Genomic DNA, 18,635 nt, shown 5'->3' on the forward strand with positions numbered 1-18,635 from the left:
TGCAAAGAGGGGAATATATTTAAAAGGTGTATTGGGGAAAGTGTTGCTGCACCCAGAGGAACACGTGAAGCTCATAGGTTCATCTTGCTCAGGACTGCCTACCCTGGCTGGCAGCAGCTCTCGGATTCCAGGCAGAAGACTTTTCCAGCCCTGCGTGAAGACTGAACTCCACGGAGAAGTAGAGAAGGCAAACCTTGTTCCTTCTCTTCATGCTTTCCAGCAATCAAAAGAGTCAGAGACTCCTTCACCCATCACGGGGTCTCCATTTAAAATGGTTCTTTCAACTTACTATCTGGGGGAAACTATGAAAACTTCTGCCAGTGGGACTTCCGGGGAAGCGCCTCCGGCAATGGCTGGATTCCTCTGATCGGGAGGAATCAGCTCCGTGGAAATCTGGGTCTGGCCACCACGGCGAAGGCGGAGACCTGTTAAAAATCACAGGCGGGAGAAGCCTGTGAGCGTGGGATTCGGCGGGCACCCTTTGCACCTCCCCCACTCGCGGGGAAACCCGGCTTCGGGGATCCGGAGCGACGTGGGGTGAGCGGCGCGGTGCTTCGAATCATCTGCTTCTTCCACGGAGCGAAGCCACATAGCTGTTGTCGGAGAGCGCTGACTTTTTCCTGTGGACAATTTGACTCTAAAGTAACTACCCGTGAGTAGGGCTTAATTGGGAAAATTGGATTTTTTTTTAAAAAACGTCTAATTTGGCATCGAAACGGGGAAGGTTCAATACAGGAAGTCCGCCTTCCCCTTTTGTAAATAGACTGAAGCAATTGAGGCTGCAAGCTGAAGTCTTGGAAAGCCTTTTGTAAAAGACTAAATTTCCATAAGTAAAGAATATAATCCCCCCCTTGGAGGCAGGAGAAGAGGGGGGAGGGAAGTTGTCAACTGAGTTTGCCTGCGGAAGAGACCAAGAGAGGTAAAACACCGCCGCTCGGACCCTGGGAACGGGCTGCTAGAAGGTCCGACATTTTGGTGAGACGTTTATTGATAGTGCTTGGATCGTGTTGACAGCTAGCATAAGAGAAGATACATTGTTTCTACTGTTTCCAGCAGTGAAAGTAACTGAAAATTGAAATTAGTTTTGGGTCGTTTGAACTGTGCTTTAAGAGGATATTACTTAGCAATACAAATAGAAACTGTTTCCCTCTAGTGGAAGTTCTTGAAACTGGCGGCTACATAAGATCTGGGCTGGGAAATTTCCAGTTGTAAGATAAAAACCGTGAGACTGTGAGTTGACCTTGAATCTATTGTGTGTTATGGCAGATGCGAAAGACAGAATGTCGCCAGAAGAGGCCTTAGTGATTGTGCTAGTGAAAATAAATGATTCTCTGGAACAGCTTCACAAGAAAATGGATGTGATAAATATGAAAGTGGATGCTGCAAATATTAAAAATGATTTAATGGTAGAAAGTCTAAATAACCTGGGACAAAAGGTGAATATCAATACAGAAACCACCCAGAAATTGATACAGGAATCTATCCTGATACGGCAAACTGCGGATGAAGTTAAGGAGAAAACCCTTGCTGCTGAAGTTAAAGTAATTCAACTGGAGAGAGAGAGAGTCCCATCCATACAAGGACGATTTGATGAATACCAGATAATACATGACGAGCTGACACTTGATATGATTGAACTTAAAGAGAAACAGATGAAATTGAGGATCAGAGCCCTACCCGAGGAAAAGGAAACTCTGATAGAGTTTCAGGAGGAGATAGGACTAACATTGGTTGAGAAAGAGAGGTATTGGGGGGTTAGTATGACCGCCAGAAATGTGAATTTATTCAAGGGCAACTGTGAAGGACGTTGGCTTGAAGAGAAGGGGGATTTGGAAATAAGGCTGAATTGGAAGTTGCTATTGTTGGGCCGAGTTGCTGTGGTGGGGACGAGGGTTGCGGTGAGGTCGGGGATGTTGCTTTTGTTTCAAACACTGCAAGTTTTGGATGGGAGGGATCGTTTCAGGAGGTGGCAGAGGGATGTCTCTAGATCTGTATGGCAGGGCAGGAAGCCTCAAGTAAAATTTAAGATATTAACGGATGCTAAAGAAGGAGGTGGACTTGCCCTGTCAGACTCCTAAATTTTGTTGTGAATCATCTGCTTTTTGCTGGCTGAGAGAATCGGCAGAATCCGAGACCAGGGAGAAGAGCTGGTGGAAGAAGACTGGAAGTTTAAAGACTATTTATAGAAATATTGCAAAATTAATGAATGTTAGAACAAAGTGGGAATGAAGTTATATGGCTTTAGCAGAAATGTTATAAGGAATTAAGTATAAATAGATTAATTGAGCATTAAAGGGAATAAAATAAGGTTAGAATGTGTTAAGATAATTATAGGATAGAAAACAGAGGAAGATGGAAAGGAATTGCTGAAATAATTAATTGATGTGGAATACAAAAAGGGAGGTGTGAGGAAGTCGTGGAAATAAGCGAATGAAAGATATGACATTGAAATTGTTTAAAATGGTCTTTGTTTTGTTTTATTTGTCTTGCATAGTATTGTGTTGTTTTTTGTTTCTTTTTGCTTCTTTGCTTTAACTCTTTTTCTTTCTTTTTTTTTGGTAACTTTTAAACTCTTAATAAATATTATTTTAGAAGGGAAAACTTCTGCCAGTGGTCTTTCAGCTATACATTCCAAATTTTCGAATGCAAAACCTCCTTAAGGTTTGTCCCTTGTAAAACTGTGCATCACAGCGACAAATTACTAGATAATGCATCTTCGTTGCCATTCTACCAAGACCTTACACAGGAGAAACTAATTGTGGAGAGTTAGTGCAGAAGGCTGGCTTGGGGTATTCTGGTTATGGGAGAAATCAGGCAACCCTACCATAGACACATCACTCTCCACAGAGTTCTCAGCAAAATGTCAGGAGAGGAAGATCACACACAAAATGCAACTTCTCCTTCTGCCTCTTCAAGTCATTGCATACAATATGTAGCATGGCAGAGAAAATAGCAAACTCTTGGTGTGGATAGGTCTAATCCCCCAAAGAAAATCACCTACCAATTTTGTTCTCACTTGGTACCCACTACATTTACTCCCTGCGCTTGTGTAACAAATGGGTCCCCCCCAGGGCAGCCAAAGATTCCATTTGCTTGACAAGGATTGCACAAAACAAGTAGCAATGCTTGTAATTTTCAGAGTTGTCTCCTTGAAAATTAAGTGTCAAGGGGGAAATTGTGTGAGCCTCTGCTGTGATTTCCATACCCGTAATTATTTCAGACAGGCAATGTAATATGTGGCTCAGCACAATAATGAAGCAGGAGGCTTGAGGGACTCTATGAGAAGGAGGATGCGCCAAGGAGATAAAGAGGGAGAAAGTAGCAGGATCAGTGAGATGCTGCAAAAGCGAGCAGCAGGTCCCCGATTCCTCTGCTCTGGTATTACAGAGTTCTCGGGTGGCAGACGTCACTCATGCAATTCTGAGATGAGAAGTGGCTCTTTCAGCTGTTCTGAGTCCACAGTCTAGCTGCATGAGGCCTGAGCTGCAGCTCCTGTTGATCTTCCAATGAACCACACGGTTGATACATCAGGCTAGACTTGCCATTGTCTGGACATGCAAGAAACTCCTCCATAAGGGACAGGCCACTGGTCTTTTACAGGATCAGAGCAGCTATGGTTACATGCAGAGTTGTGGTTCACACAAACTGGCAGTGCCAATTCATGCATTGCCAAGTCCAGGAGGGAAAACGGGAAAGCTCCACAGTCTCAGGGGTGCCTTTCTTGCAACCATCTGGCAGACACAGAGAAAGCAGACAGCTCTTCTTCCACTGTCTAATCTGCACACATGCACAATTGTGAAGACAGGGCCTAAGGAAGCAGGTGCTGTTGAATGGCTTTTTCTCCTAGAAGACAAGCTTCATGAACCTGACCAGGAAATCTCACCAGGGGAGCTGAGAGGAAGATGGGAGAGGGGCAGGAGATGGAATGATAGACAAATCACCACAGATTAGCTCCAGATTCTGCCTTGGTCTTGAAAGTGGAAGGAATGACACAATGAGGGTCTTGTAGCCCAGAATAAATAGGGAGATGGTTAGAGAAACCAGACTACTATAAATTACATGGTTTTTGTTGTTATACTATGCTCTGGTTTTTTTTGCCCTGTAAACTGCCTTGATAGTCCTTTGAAAGACAAGGTAGTATACTGATAATTTTAACAAATGATTTTTAAGTCTGCAGGGCCAGATGAATTGCACCTTCAGTTGCGAAAGCAGATTGTGGCTATTATGATATTTCAAAGCCACTGACTGTAGCCTTTGAGAATTGCCTGAGAAGTGGAGATGACTGAACGTCCTCCACTCCCTAACTGCAAAAAAGAGAAAAGTGCAGAAACTACAGACCAGAGAGTTCAATACTGATACCAGGCAAACTTCTAGAGCAGACAAACCCTGGTTTGCCCTAGCAGGGCCTTTCAGCTACACCGGCTTCTGCAAGAGAGGATTATGCAGTTCCAGACTGCTATCATAAAGACCAACTAAGTTAGTTCTTGGTCTTTAAGGTGCTACAGGAAAGAATTTTTTACTTCGACTATGGCAGACCAACACGGCTACCCATCTGTAACCAGACTGCTATCAGTTACTGAAGGTCAAGTTTGAGAGAGAAACAGAAGGGCCCAGACAGCCATTCACTCCATCTTGCCTAATTATTATTAACCCCAATTACACCATGCAGCTTAATTATGTTCCTGGACACTTCTGTAGAATCCATCAGCCAATTAAAGTTGTCCCCTGGTTTAATGGGCACAGGAGCCATTAAGAGGCAGGATCCTTCCTCCTCCTTCTCCCCCCTCCTCCAACTGTCTCGTGCCAAATTTAACAGCAGGCAGAACAAGAGGAAGTCCTTTCTTTGTGAGCAGCAAGTCGACTTCTGTCTGTAACGTCACAGGAGGGGCAAATCCTCCAAGAGCTTCTCACAGAGAAGGTGGACTTGATATGCAGAACTCCTTTCCCTAACCCAAAGGAAAGAAATTAATTTCTGAGCCTCTTTCCAAGTCCACCCTGAAATGAGTTCAGGCTCTTCCACTACCTTTGCTCAGAAGATTTTCAGAGGCCTGAGGCACAGCCAACAAATTATCTCTTCATTTCTTGGCACAGGGCTGGCAATTGCCTCTGCAACAGAGGCTCCCTGCAAAGCGGCCACTTTCCTCAGCCACGCCTGCCTGCCATAAAGCCAGCAGAATATTAACACAGCACAGCCTCCCACCACTGCTGTCAAAGCCAGAGAGGAACATGCTGTAATAGAAATTCTCCTGCAGCACCAATTTATGCCTCTGTCAAGGAGAAGTGGCTGACAGTTATTTTTGGAACTGGATCTCCATCATATTAATTTGATGGCTGGTTGAAGTTGTCTCATTTGCAAGAAACCCAGCTGATAAATATTAACCTTGGACTTCGCTGGAAGTCTCCTTGCTGCTGCTGAGCGAAGGGTGTGAGAAAGATGGGCAGCGTTTGCAGGAGTTGTCAGCTGCTTCTTGTGCTGGAGGGCTCCAGATTCACAAAAGTACGTGCCCAGCAGGATGCGAAAACATTTCTCGCCTTCTTCCTATAGCCAATGATGGAAGGCCCAGTGGGCTAGCTTGCTAACCATAGTTTAGCATGAGAATGACCCTATCCTATTCTGGGGCTTGTGTGCCTCCCCTCCAGCACAGCTGCAACAAGACCAGAAGACTTTGCTTCTGTTTTATATTAACTGCAGCTTAACAAATCATCCAGAGCCATGGTTAGTCTTAACTATGGCTAGTGTAAACCATGTATGATATGATCTTGGCTCCTTTGCACTAGCCATAGTTAAAACTATAATTAAGATTAACCACAGTTTATCAACTTCAGATGACATGCTAAACCATGGGTTATCAATAAGCGAAGTTGAATCTTTCAGAGTCAGGTGGGAGTTCAGAACTCAAAAGGGAGGGGAGGCTTCTCCATCTACAGTGGTACCTCGGGTTAAGAACTTAATTCGTTCTGGAGGTCCGTTCTTAACCTGAAACTATTCTTAACCTGAGATACCACTTTAGCTAATGGGACCTCCTGCTGCCACCGCACTGCCGGAGCACGATTTCTGTTCTCATCCTGAAGCAAAGTTCTTAACCCGAGATACTATTTCTGGGTTAGCGGAGTCTGTAACCTGAAGCGTCTGTAACCTAAAGCATCTGTAACCCGAGGTACCACTGTACTTCATCATGAAGCTCCACTCACTGGAGTAACATCCAAGCACAGCCAGTGACTTCAGCAGAGAGAGAGATCAGCAGATGAGCAGCCACAAAGCTAGGCAGGCTCATCGCCCCCGGCATTCCAAGGGAACCAGGTTGAGGTTTGAGACCCAAATAAGCACAGAGGAGCATTTGACTGCAAACACACAGTCACAGAGTTCCTCTTAACGTTTTTTTTTGGGGGGGAGTGGGGGATAAACTCGCCATATCCTTAAGGTGGCTGCTTTCGCGAGACAAGTTTTAAAACAGTAAACAGCTGAACCAATATCATGCAAACATTTCCACAAAAGGTTCCATATGCCAATCTTTATAGAGAACTGTGAAAATAGATGGACTGCAGGAATTTTTTTGGTCTGCTGAGCTAGTGGAGGAGCTGTCACCATCAGGGCACCTAATGCCTGCTTTGCCAGTGTCCTCAGGATATGGACTTCCCTTCATGATCATGGGAACAGAATCACAGAATTGTACATTTGGAAGGGATCACAATAATTATTTAGTCCAGCCCCCTGTAAAGCAAGAATCGTAGCTAAAGAATCCCTGACAGATGGCCATCTAAATTCTGCTTTAAACCTCCAATGGAGAGTCCATTACCTTCCAAGGGAACCCATTTCTCATCAAATAGTTCATGCCATCAGTAACTTCTTCCTGATGCTTAGGTGGAATCTCATGTCTTGTCATTTGATTCTATTGGTTTAGGTCCTACCCTCTGCAGCAGCTGAAAAAAAGCTTGCTCCATCTTCTATGGGACAGCCCTTCAGATATTTGAAGATGTCAAGTGTATCCCCTCTCAGTCTTTTCTTCTCCAGGCTAAATATGCCTCAACTGTTCCTCACAAGGCTTGATTTTCAGACCCTTGATCAACTTGGCCACCCTCTTCTGCATACATTCTAGCTTGTCAATATGCAGAACTGGACACCTCCCTCCCTTCTTCCAACCCCACTTCAAACCTCCGAGATATAGCCTCCAAAAAAAGTGGAAGGAATAATGGGCCTCTCTTTCAGGGCTATTTTCATTCATTCATATTCAAATATATGCAGTTTTAATCAGTTAATCAACTTTCTTTAATCAGGAAATTGCCCTAGTTAGCATACATGTGTCAGGGGTGTTTGATCATGTCATTAGGGGGCAACTGCTGCATGAAGCAGGGGAGGTGAGCGGGGGGGGGGGCGGGGGGAGACACCTATCATCTCCACAAGGTCAAAGCAGGGCATGAAAACCCACCAGGAGACGGTCAATACTGCTGGTGCTTTGGGTTTTACAAGCAGGCTCCCAAATTGGAAGAAGTCAAAATAAAAAGAAAGAGAGAAGAAAACTAAATGAGGAGTGTCTTCCCAAGTAGCCAAATATGCAAAACTGAAAAATGATTATTAAACACAGTTTTTCTGCAGACAAATCCAGGCCAGTCATGAAAAGAAATGAGGGGGGTGGGGTGGGCTGGCCAAGCCATTTTTAATTAAAATGCACAAAAGTCACATTCCACTGGGGAAAAAAAGGATTGCTGCCAATTTGAGGGGCTGGGAAGACTGTGTGCTTTTCTCAAGCCTTCCTGGCAACCCGTAAGTGTTGTGTCAAAGTTGTGTGTTAGAACTGGCTGTTGCCCAACACCTGCCAAGGACTTGGGGTGCCCTGAGGCCAGAATCACCACTTTGCCCTGGGATAATTTAAGCTTCTCCAAATATGTCATTGGAGTTAATGCCTCATCTACAGTTGCCCAATGATAAGACTTGTGGAAACTCTCAACCAGTTAGAATAACTTTGAGGGACAACACCCCGTTTGCCCCTTCCCAACTCCACCTCCCTTAGGAAATGCTGCAAGTCCCCTAAACTGCCCTGCACCTTCATTCTAGGCCAGATGTTGCTGGACTACAACTCCCATCATTGCCAATCACTGGCTGGGGCTGAATGGAGCTCAGCAGAAATCTGAGTCCAACCAACCACATCTGGAAGGGCAGAGTTGTCTTCCTGCCCAGGTTCTGGACCCACTTCCAAATGAAGAGAAGCAAGGAGAGCATCAAGGCAGAAGCAAAGCAAAGCAGCCTACAAGCCTGGAGCACTGAGATCAACTGCGAGAAGCAAGGACACAAGGCAGGGGTAAAAACCACCTTGCAAACCCTTCAGGTTTCTGGTCACCCTGACAGGAGGAGCTGGGCAGTTGATGGACGATGTGTCAGCCTCGCATGGTGGACCTAGGGCAGTTGCCTTCAGAGCATGTGGGTAAATCCACAGAAGAGAGCAAAGACTGGAAGAAATCCACTTCCACTTCCTCCCTCTCTCTCTCTCTCTCAACAAAAGTGTTTCTAAATTAATTTTAATTTAACCAAGCCCCTTGATAAGACTCTCCTGCTTTGCTGATCCTGAAAATGATTACATCTGCAGGCTCATTAAGACTGCAGCACATGAGATCATGTCCAGTCTCGTAATATTTTTAAGGATGGCTGTTAAATGATTCAGGGATTCCACAACTCAAGGGAGAAAAATCCAACAATGGGAGTATTGCTGTTGGCACGGAGAGGAGAGGCTCCACAATCTCAGGTGCCTTTGGACGCCATCATATCTTAGCCCAAAGGCCCTGGGTGCACATATGCAGTAAGGGCTTGTTACAGCAAATGGCGAGTTCTACAAAACACATGATTTGCCCGTTAGTACCAGGTGACGGGGTGGGTGAACGACACAGGCGTAAGGGAAAGGGTACAGACAGCCGTTCCTTTTACCTTGACACCTGCTGCCCTTTTCTTCAAAGCCAGCCCTGCAGGCGCACTTCCCAATGGGGACCAGCCACTCCCCCTCTGCGCTGCAGTGCATCCTGGGAGGGCCGTCTGCCTCCACCTCGGAGTGGTTGACGCAGGCCCCCTTCACTTCCACCAGGGTGGCAAAGGCAGCTTCCGCCACCGTGTCGGGGAAGGTGGCCAAGTTCCGCACCGTGGAGAGGCACTTTTTGTAATAGACCCGCACGGACACCAGTGCCACACAGGCGCCCACATCCTGGAAGCCCAGGTGGAAGCCCCTCTTGCTGAGGTGCCCGATCTCCCTCAGCTCCACGTTGAGCTTCATCTTCCGCTCGCCCAGATCCCCCTGGGTGAAGCTCTCGTCAGCAGCGATGGTGTCTATCTTGGCGTACTTCTGCTCACTGACGTTGGGACCCAGGCTGGAGTCGGACTCTGCGTAGTAGAGGTTGAAGGTCTCCTTGCAGGTGCCCCCCACCCCTGGGATGCTGTTGCAGTCCCTGAGGGTGAATTTCACCTCCACAAAGATCCTCTGGCCACCCTGCCGAGAAATCCACGTGGTCTGCAGCCAGTTGTTCTGGTTCGGCTCCATGACGTTACAGATCTGGTATGTGCGGATGGGCCGGTCCTTTTCGTCCACCCCACTGATCTCTTCCCACTGCAGAGGATATGAAAGGAGACACACCTGTTATTCCGTGGAAATGGCTACTTCGCAATGCTTGGGGTCCTCCCTGCAAAGCAGCCCGTCTGTCATTGGTGCCAATCAGGGCTTTTTTTTCTGCAGGAACTCAGTTCTGGTACCTCTCAGGTAGGCTCCATTGCCATTATAAGAGAACAAGGGAGGTGTTCATGGTGAATTCCAGCACCTCTTTTTTCTAGAAAAATAGGACTGGTGCCCTGGTGTTTCATAGTCCATGAGAATTGGCAGAAAAAAGGAAGATATGTGATTAAATGAAGCGGATTATATACACATCTTTTGGAGCTGTTCTCAAATACCAATATTCTAGAAATCTATTTAGGCCAATATCCTTGATATGCTAGGGTATCGTATACCCTTAGAACCTCAAAGATTTCTACTTGGTTATCTATAAGATGTTATTCCACAAAATGATTGAGGAATTGTGTTTAATCTTATAACTGCTGTTAGGATTATGGTAGCTAAAAATGGGGGTGGGGGTGGGACATATTTCCTGCTACATCCAAATGGATTGCTAAAATTTGGGCTATAGTAACTAAAGCTAACTTATTACAAAAGAATACATATAAACCAGCCTAACAGATTTATGGGGGAGAAAAGAGTATATTATGTAATGTTTTGGAGCAATAAATTTAACTATAATGATTCTATGCTTTCACCCTGCTGTAATATTACGAGTACTTCTTCACATAATTTTTCTTTGGTTTATTTTACTTACTAATAACAAACTTTAAAAGATTAAAAATTAAAAAGAAAAAGCCTAGCAGGCTTCTGAGGCCACCTGGGGTTTCTCAAACCAGATTTCAACAGTTAAAGCCAATGGGGAGCCATCCTCTTGCAATTGCCTGGCCATTAGTAGAGCGAAACAGCTTGCCTACCCTGGGAGACCAGGAGTGCCCTTCTCTCTGCCACCAAAGTGACTTCAGGCAGCAGGCAGGGTCCTTGCTGAGGGAGACGCAAAGCAGCCATTCTCTTAATCAGTAGACAAAACTAACCTGGGGAGAAAGATCACCAGCTGGCCAAAGAGAAGAGATTGGGCCTGGGTGTCCTCAGTGGCTTTGCTGGTGGCAGCACCACCACCACCACTCCCAAGCCAGCCTACCAGGCCAGGCTCAGCAAGTGTGTTGCAGAACCACAAATGCACCAGAACAGCCACTCACCCCATTGGAAGGGTGTGACGTCCAGCCCAGTTCAGCTTGCGATTCCTGAGAATCCAACAAAATGACTGAAAGAGAAAGAGAGAAACATTAGAAGGAGACTATGCAGTGGAGCCTGTCCCTGAACTCTCCCTTACAGGCACCCTTGGTTCACTCTGGTTGATTTTTAGGGAAGGAATCCAAAAGGAAACTAGCAAATCTATGGCCTGAATGCTGCCTAGCAGAGCTGGGGTTGAGGGCTCAGCTGCTGCCTGCCAGAGCTTCTGAGAACTGCTGGCTCCCAGGAGGCCTGTTCCTAATATCTGAGAAGTCCCCTCAGAGCTGGGAAGTACTTGAGGGAAGGCCCAGAACTTGGAAGGACTAGGCCACCCAGAGTTGGTTCTGTGGTGAGGCCCCTGGGCTTAAGCCTGCCTTTCTGCCAATTGCTCATTGCCCTGAAGCCCTGACTGCCTTACATGCCCAGAGGTGCCAGTCATGTGATTCAACTGCTTCTGCTCTGTGACCCTGAACATGGACACTCCCACTTTGAACCAAGGCTCCTTTTCTCAATCAATTCCCTCCATCCCCCGGGGGCAGTTTTGCAGGGCAGAGACTGGTGGAGAGAAGAGAAGAGTCATCTTAATCCAAGACAGCTTCATTATCCTGCCCAGGCATCTCACAGAAGAAGTTGTTTAACCAAGAGATTCGGGGCACATCCCCTCCCCTTGACAAGCAAAGCAGCAGCAGCTGCCACAGTGACTATAATAAAGATTTCGTAGGACACTCCTGCCAATCCAAGCCAGTTCATTCCCACAAGACCAAAGCAGTGCAATGTTCAAGCAGTGAATGCTTTCGTCTGCCAGGGACACTGCTCTTTGCAAGCCAGACGGCAGCTAGCGCAGGAACAGAAACAGCGTGCTCTGGTTATTTCATTCCCGAAGTGTAACACACTTCTTTCTTTAAATAATAATAAAAAGCATTTCAGCCAGGTCTTTGGCTGGTTAATATTCCACAGTCTTCTAAATTTGTGGGGAGGGGATTGGGTTATTGTTTTAGTTTTAATTATTTACTTGTGTTTTTATCTTGTATTTTATTCTGCAAACCGCCCTGCGATCTTGTGATGGAAAGGTGGGATATAAATTTGATAAATAAAATTCTCAGGGCAAAAAAAAAAAGGAAACAAAACACCAGCCCGTTTTATCAAAAGCAATTCTAGAGCCAAACGGAACAGATGATAGCCATAGCAGGCAGCATATTTGCAGTCAAAAGCTCATCTGGAGGCAGCAGCAAAACCCACAGCTGACAGCAGGCAACAAAGGAGGAGAGGCTTTACCTGGCAGGAGGAAAACCCTCCTCCCCAGCAGGACTCAAATGAGGCTCCATCCTCTCACTTCTTGAAGGAAACCTTACTGGACCCTCTTGCTAGGAGCTGCCTCTGAAACCGCCCTGAGTTGAGGGCCGGCATCTCTGGAAGCGGCCTCTCTTGGGCATGGGAGGTTCAGCTCTATGCAGCATCCAGGACTGTCCCTGCCCGCCGGCAAAGACTGGGATTGGGGAGAGGGGGGTGTCGGAGGCAGCAGGAACAAGGAGCAAGGGAGAGCTGCCTGCCTGAGCCCGGGAGCTGTCGGGAGGGAAGCTTTCTAAACACCTGCGGGAGTGACAAGCCTAGCCCACCGACAATCAGTCCATCAGAAAGCCGTCGAGGTCGAGCCCCGTTGGCGCCACACGGTCGCGTGCCCCCCCCCCCACCGCCGAGCGCCGTTGGGCAGCGGCGTCCCTGCCAGGGCAACTGGGCGAGAAGGGGCGCGCCGAGCCCACTGAGGAGAGATGGCGCTCCTCCGCAACCACTTTCCTGCCAGGGCCCAGAAGAGGGTTCCCGAAGCAAGCGAGCGACCTTAAGGACCCCCGACGATCGGTGGGTCTCCCGACGGCCTCCCCGTTCTCAAACTCCCCCCACCGCCCCCCAAACTCCCTTCAGAGGCGCTGGCGGCAACGTTCCCCAAAGGAGACGGGCTTTCCGGCGGCGTAGCGCTCGGAGCACAGAGTCAAAGGGAGCCTCCATGTGCCGCCGCAGTCTACCCCTCCGTCCCGTCCGGGCTCGCTCCCTGCAAGCACTCGGCCGGCCCACGAAAACACCAAGAAAGGGTTGCGGGAGGAGAGGAAAGGAAGAGGATGAGGTTTTTCTTGGTTGCTCAGCCCCCTGGGGTACCCTGGCGGGGGGTGCGCTTTTGGAAAGCCTCGCCCGCCCACCCTACCCCTCCATTGGTGGAAAAGGGGGCTGATGACCCAGCAGAGCATCCATGCTCGTGGGCACTCTACCTCCGAGAGGTGGCTCTCCTCCAATGGGACTGCCTGGCCCTGGCGGAGGGCGGCACCCCCTCGGTGGAGCCTCCCTGGCTAAGCGCAGTCCTCCCCCCTACCTTGCTCCGCGGAGGCAGCGCGCACGACCAGCCCGAGGAGGACGAGGCGCGGCAGTGCCATGGCCCCGCGCGCCGGCCAGGCTCCTCATGCTGCCGCGCGCTCCAGCCGCCCGCTGCTGCCAGGCAACTGCCTCCGCGCGCCGCCACGCCCACCGGCCAATAGGGGTCGGCGGGCGAAGGAGAGAGGCGGGACGGGCGGGCGGGGTTGCCCGGGGGCGTGGTCAGTAGTTGGTCTACGTCAGTGTTTCCCCTTTTTAGCTAGCATAAAAATCCCATGCCGCCGCCCCACCTCGAAACCTGGCTCCCCTTATGTTAAATGACTGCAATACCGGGAGTTTTAATCACAAATAATAGAATTGCACAGTTGGAAGGGACCCGCCCCCGGGTCATCTAGCCCAGCCGCGCCACCTGCAATGCAGGAATCGTAATGAAAGAATCCGTGACAGAGGGTCATCCAGCCTCTGTTGAAAAACCTCCAAGAGAGGAGAATCCGCCGCCTTCCAATGTTTCGGGGTTTTAAAAATAACAATGAGTCAAAGTGCTTACAATTTTTTAAAAAATCAAAAACTTCACATGAACTTTTAATTTTCAGAGTCTGTTTTAATTATTATCAGTCTGTGCACAGATGTTGCACGCTTGTCAAATGCCTTTGTTTTAATAGCCATAAGAGCTGGAAGAACAGCTTCACAAAGACATTTGGATCAAAACGTCTTTGAGAGCTGAATCACACTTGATTCCCCAAAACTCCTCTTGGAGATGCTCTAGCAAGGACTGAAGGGTAGTGATGAAAGGCTTCCTCACACTGGTGCTGCACAATTGGCAGGTTGATCTGCTCAGTTCCCTCTACCAGAACCATACAGCTGGAAGGGACCTAGGTGGTAATCTAGTCCAACCCCCTGCAATGCACGAATATGCAGCTGTCCCGTATGGGGATCAAACCTGCAACCTTGGTGTTATCAGCGCCACACTCTAACCAACTGAGCTATCCATCGTGTGCAGAATCAAGTTGCCAACCTAGGCTGCTTTCCCCAAGGGTTTCTAGATGGTCTCACTCAGATTCAGTTCAGGTCTGGTGACCCTGAGAGGCCTGACTAGGAGATGGAGGCATTTGGTGAGCGAAGCCAAAAGGGATTGATAAATTAGTATGAGTTTCCTGGATTGGCTTGCTAATGGAGCTCCTCTGTCTCTCATGCCCAGCTGAAGTGGCAGGGGAGGGAATTGTGAGTGTAGTACTCTTCTAAGAAAACAAAAACAAAAAATTGTTTAGTTCAGGGCCCAACTACCTGTAGAAACAGAAAACCTATTAACTTTACATCTATAATAATAGGCCACCATTGGCTGAGAAGAACCCTAGAGTAGACCAGCTCTGTTTTGCATTGTCTGCAGAAGAAGGAACATGGTGTGCTAGACAGGACAACAGTGCAAAAACAGGAGGACTTGAAAAGTATTGAGAAGGATATGAGGGGAAAATGCCTGCCTTAAGGTGTAAGTGAAGCAGAGGCTGTTTTTCTGGCCCCAAAGAAAAAGAACGCATATTAGCATGGCTTCAGCAGTTTAACTCAGCGGAAACTAAGTTGATTTAATCTATAGCAGGCATGTCCAACAGGTCAATCGCGATCTACCGGTTGATTGCGGGTATGTTTGTGGTCGATCACGGTACAACTTATACTAGTGATCTCCTAGGTGATCGTTATTGGTCCCCCAATAAAGCTCAACAACTCTGGTCAATCCTTCCCCCCAAAAAAGCTCACTGCCAGTTTTTCTATACTGGGAGTAGATCACAGTCTCTTGGGAGCTGGACGTGCCTGATCTATAGAACCATAGAATCATGGAGTTGGAAGTTGCCCAAAGGATCATCTAGTCCAACCCCTGAAATGCCAGAATCACAGCTGTTGCCAGTCATTGAAGTGCTTCCTAACTACATCCACCTGGTGTGTGTAATTTCCTCCCCACTTTTCCAGCTGCACAGTTGTTGTTTCAACCACACACTAAAAATATCTCCCTTAAATCAAAGATAATTTTATAGGTAATAGCAATGGCATATATAGTATGTGCGAAATTCTCACAATTCACTGCAGCCTGCGTGATGCGCTACTGTGCTGTATATATTGTACATCACACCAACCAAGAGGTAATGCTGAACTCCTGTGCACCCACGATGGTATGCTGATCATGTAATAAGCGGCACGTGATCTTCACATACCACTTCACACTTTCATATTTTAATTTGGATGGGGGTTTTTTTACTTATATTGTACATATTTTTTGGAAACACTCATCCTCCCCTGCCGATCTTCATACATACACTCCCCTGGTTGAGAAACACTGGTCTTGGTACTCAGATACTGTCAATTGAATAAACTCATCCATATATTTTAAAAAACAAACAAACCACACAAAGATTATTTGATGAGGAGGATTAACAAATCTCTTAATAAAGAGACCCTGCCAAGGAGGGTTTTGAACTGTGCTGGATCCAGGAGTGAGCAGGAAACCAGTGGCAGGATGCATAAGCTTATGTGGTCAGAGTGACAAGAGAGGTGAATCGTTCAGTGGGTTTTGCAGGCTGAAGCTATACTGAGATAACATCACAAATAGGATGAAGCTTTGGAAAAGTTGCCGTTTAATCCATCCACCCTTGAAGTCATCACATACAAATTGATCCGTCTTTTTCCACTGCAGTAAACTCACATGACCTGCTCTTTGGGGATCTGGTCTTCACATCCACCATCTGCATAATCGTGTGTGCAAGTACAGAGTGCATTTCCATCTGAGTGAGTTAAAACACTTTCCACACATCCAGGGGATTTTGTGGAAGGACTCCCAGATCAGCAGGGAGGGGAAAGAAGGAAAGCAGCCCATCTGCCTCCAGAGGCTGAAGCTGGGGTGGGAGGGGTTGGTGTGGAGGCGAGCATTGGGAGATCATGAGGGTCCAAGCCTTCCTCTCCATCTGTTCTCTGCTGGCCTTTGAAAGCATATCTTTTAAAACAAACATTTGATTCTGCTGCATCTTAATTTCATTTGAATCTATTTGTGGTTTGTTCTGCCTCTCTGGAGAGCTTTGTTTTATTGATGCTGTTTTAGTCTTGTGGGGTTTTTTTGTCTAACTTCATTAAATTATGAGATAATGGTGTTTGTTTTTAGGCTTCCTTTGTCTCTTTGAGCAACTTCTTTTTTGAGGAGGCAGGAATAATGATTATATTTCTATAAAGTAAGCAACCCTGGTGCTGCTACTCTCACTTCAGGATCAAAAATGTAGTCCTCCTGCTGTGATGAACTGCCACTTCCAGATTAAATGACTTACATGCCTCCTTTCATTGGGGCCCCATTTGATTAAACATTGAGTACCTGAGGGATACCTGCCTAGAAACCCATGCAGATGTCTGTGCCATGCTGTGGTTTGGACAGAAACCTCATTTTTGGATGGGCAAAAAAGATGCCCTTGGGTTAACACAGCAACCGCATGGCAGGGATGGATTTTTGTATCTCTCAGTTGCTCAGATATTCTCTAAGGTCAGTTCTTTGCATGAGAACTAAAGGGGCCTGCTGGGATAAGGCCCATGTGGTCCAACATCCTGTTCTTATGGTAGCCGACCAGATGCCTGTGGGAAATCAGAAAAGCAGGACCCAAGCACATGAGCACCATTGCCTACTGTGATTTCCAGCAACTGCTGTTCAGAAGCATTGCTGCCTCTGAACATGGAGGGGGAGCATAGCCATCATATATTGTTTATGATCACTTTGGTTATGTTTGTAATTACCGTATGTTGTTTTTCTATGTTGTATCGTGCTTGAGCAGGGTTTTTAATATGGAAAGGTGGCATACAGATAAAATGATGTATCAATCACGACGAGTAGCTGTCAATAGTTATAGCCTTATAAGATGGAGGCAGCAATGTTTCTGAATACCAGCTTCTGGAAAATCACAAGAATGGAAAGGGCTCTTGTACTTGAATCCTCCTTGAGGGTTTTCCACAGGCATCTGGTCAGCCATGATGAGATGAGGATGCTGGACTAGGACGGGTCATTGGCTGGATCCAGCACATTCTTCGTAATGTTCCTGTGTTCTTAAGAGGGTGTCAGGGAGACCCAAGAGACCAAGAGCAGCTCCTCTGCCCCCCCCCCATAGGCACAGATTTTCTGAGCTGCTTCTGAAAGAGTGTTTGAAACAACTGTGAAAATAACACTCAGAAATCAATACCAACCCCTAGGAGACTTTAAGGACATAAATTCCAGAGACAGGAGCTGAAAGCCTCCATGGGAGAAGGGGGAAATTGAAGCCACGGGAGTACAGAACAAAACTGACTAGTTTTGCTGACAGATGACTTTTCCCCTAACAAGTGTAAGAGCTGCAAAATGAGTCAGCCAGGTAAAACAGCTGTAGAGGCCCGCCTTGAAGGGAGGAAGGGTACAAAGTGAGCTTGGTGATGGTGGGGCTATGGAGGAGCAGAAAATGGAGCTCAGACAGCCTGACACCCCCCAAATCTCCTCTAGGCTACATCATCATGGAGGCAGATGAGCACCTGTCTTTCCCTAGGGAGTACTGCATCATCATCATCATCATCATCATCATCATTATTATTACTATTATTATTACTACTACTACTGTTATTGGGGACGCGGGTGGCGCTGTGGGTAAAACCTCAGTGCCTAGGACTTGCCGATCGTATGGTCGGCAGTTCGAATCCCCGCGGCGGGGTGAGCTCCCGTCATTCGGTCCCAGCTCCTGCCCACCTAGCAGTTCGAAAGCACTCTTAAGTGCAAGTAGATAAATAGGTACCGCTTTATAGCGGGAAGGTAAACGGCGTTTCCGTGCGCTGCGCTGGTGCTGGCTCGCCAGCTGCAGCTTCGTCACGCTGGCCACGTGACCCGGAAGTGTCTTCGGACGGCGCCGGCTCACGGCCTCTAGAGCGAGATGAGCACGCAACCCCAGAGTCGGACACGACTGGCCCGTATGGGCAGGGGTACCTTTACCTTTACCTTTACTACTGTTATTATTATTATTAATACCCCACCCATCTGGCTGGGTTTCCCCAGCCACTGTGGGCGGCTTCCAACAAAATATTAAAAATACAATAAAACATCAGACATTAAAAACTTCCCTAAATAGAGCTGCCTTCAGATGTCTTCTAAAAGTCAGTTGTTTCTTTCCTTGACATCTGATGGGAGGGCATTCCACAGGGCAGTCACCACAACCAAGAAGGCCCTCTGCCTGGTTCCCTGTAACTTTGCTTCTCGCCATGAGGGAACTGCCAGAAGGCCCTCAGAGCTGGACCTCAGTGTCTGGGCTGAATGATGGGGGTAGAGACACTCCTTTAGGTATAAGACCAAGAGCTGAAGCAGAACAGGGAAGCCCCATTACTAAGGCTCAGAGAGACCCCCCCCCCCATCAATCCCAGGAGGCAGGATTTGACAGGCTTAATCCACTCTGGAGGTTCCTTGCCTGCAAATTT

At 47.4% G+C, this 18,635-nt stretch overlaps 1 protein-coding gene across 4 annotated transcripts in view; it reads right to left on the reverse strand.

The window, feature by feature from the left end:
• EPHA10 (EPH receptor A10) overlaps positions 1–18,635 on the reverse strand; it is a 43,283-nt gene that overhangs the window by 21,043 nt on the left and 3,605 nt on the right. For 2 of the 4 annotated variants that reach the window (XM_081018207.1, XM_081018210.1), the window contains exons 1-3: positions 13,183–13,277; positions 10,787–10,851; positions 8,918–9,587 (exon numbers count right to left, since the gene is read on the reverse strand). In XM_081018207.1, coding sequence (XP_080874333.1) covers positions 8,918–9,587; positions 10,787–10,851; positions 13,183–13,243 — 796 coding nt within the window. In that variant the 5' untranslated portion in view covers positions 13,244–13,277. Of the gene's footprint in view, positions 1–8,917; positions 9,588–10,786; positions 10,852–12,095; positions 12,349–13,182; positions 13,278–18,635 lie in introns of those variants that run through there. The other 2 variants (XM_081018208.1, XM_081018209.1) reach the window with 2 other exon arrangements.

The sequence above is a fragment of the Podarcis pityusensis genome (assembly GCF_964106645.2).
Source record: "Podarcis pityusensis genome assembly, chromosome: 8".
NCBI classification, from domain to species: domain Eukaryota; kingdom Metazoa; phylum Chordata; class Lepidosauria; order Squamata; family Lacertidae; genus Podarcis; species Podarcis pityusensis.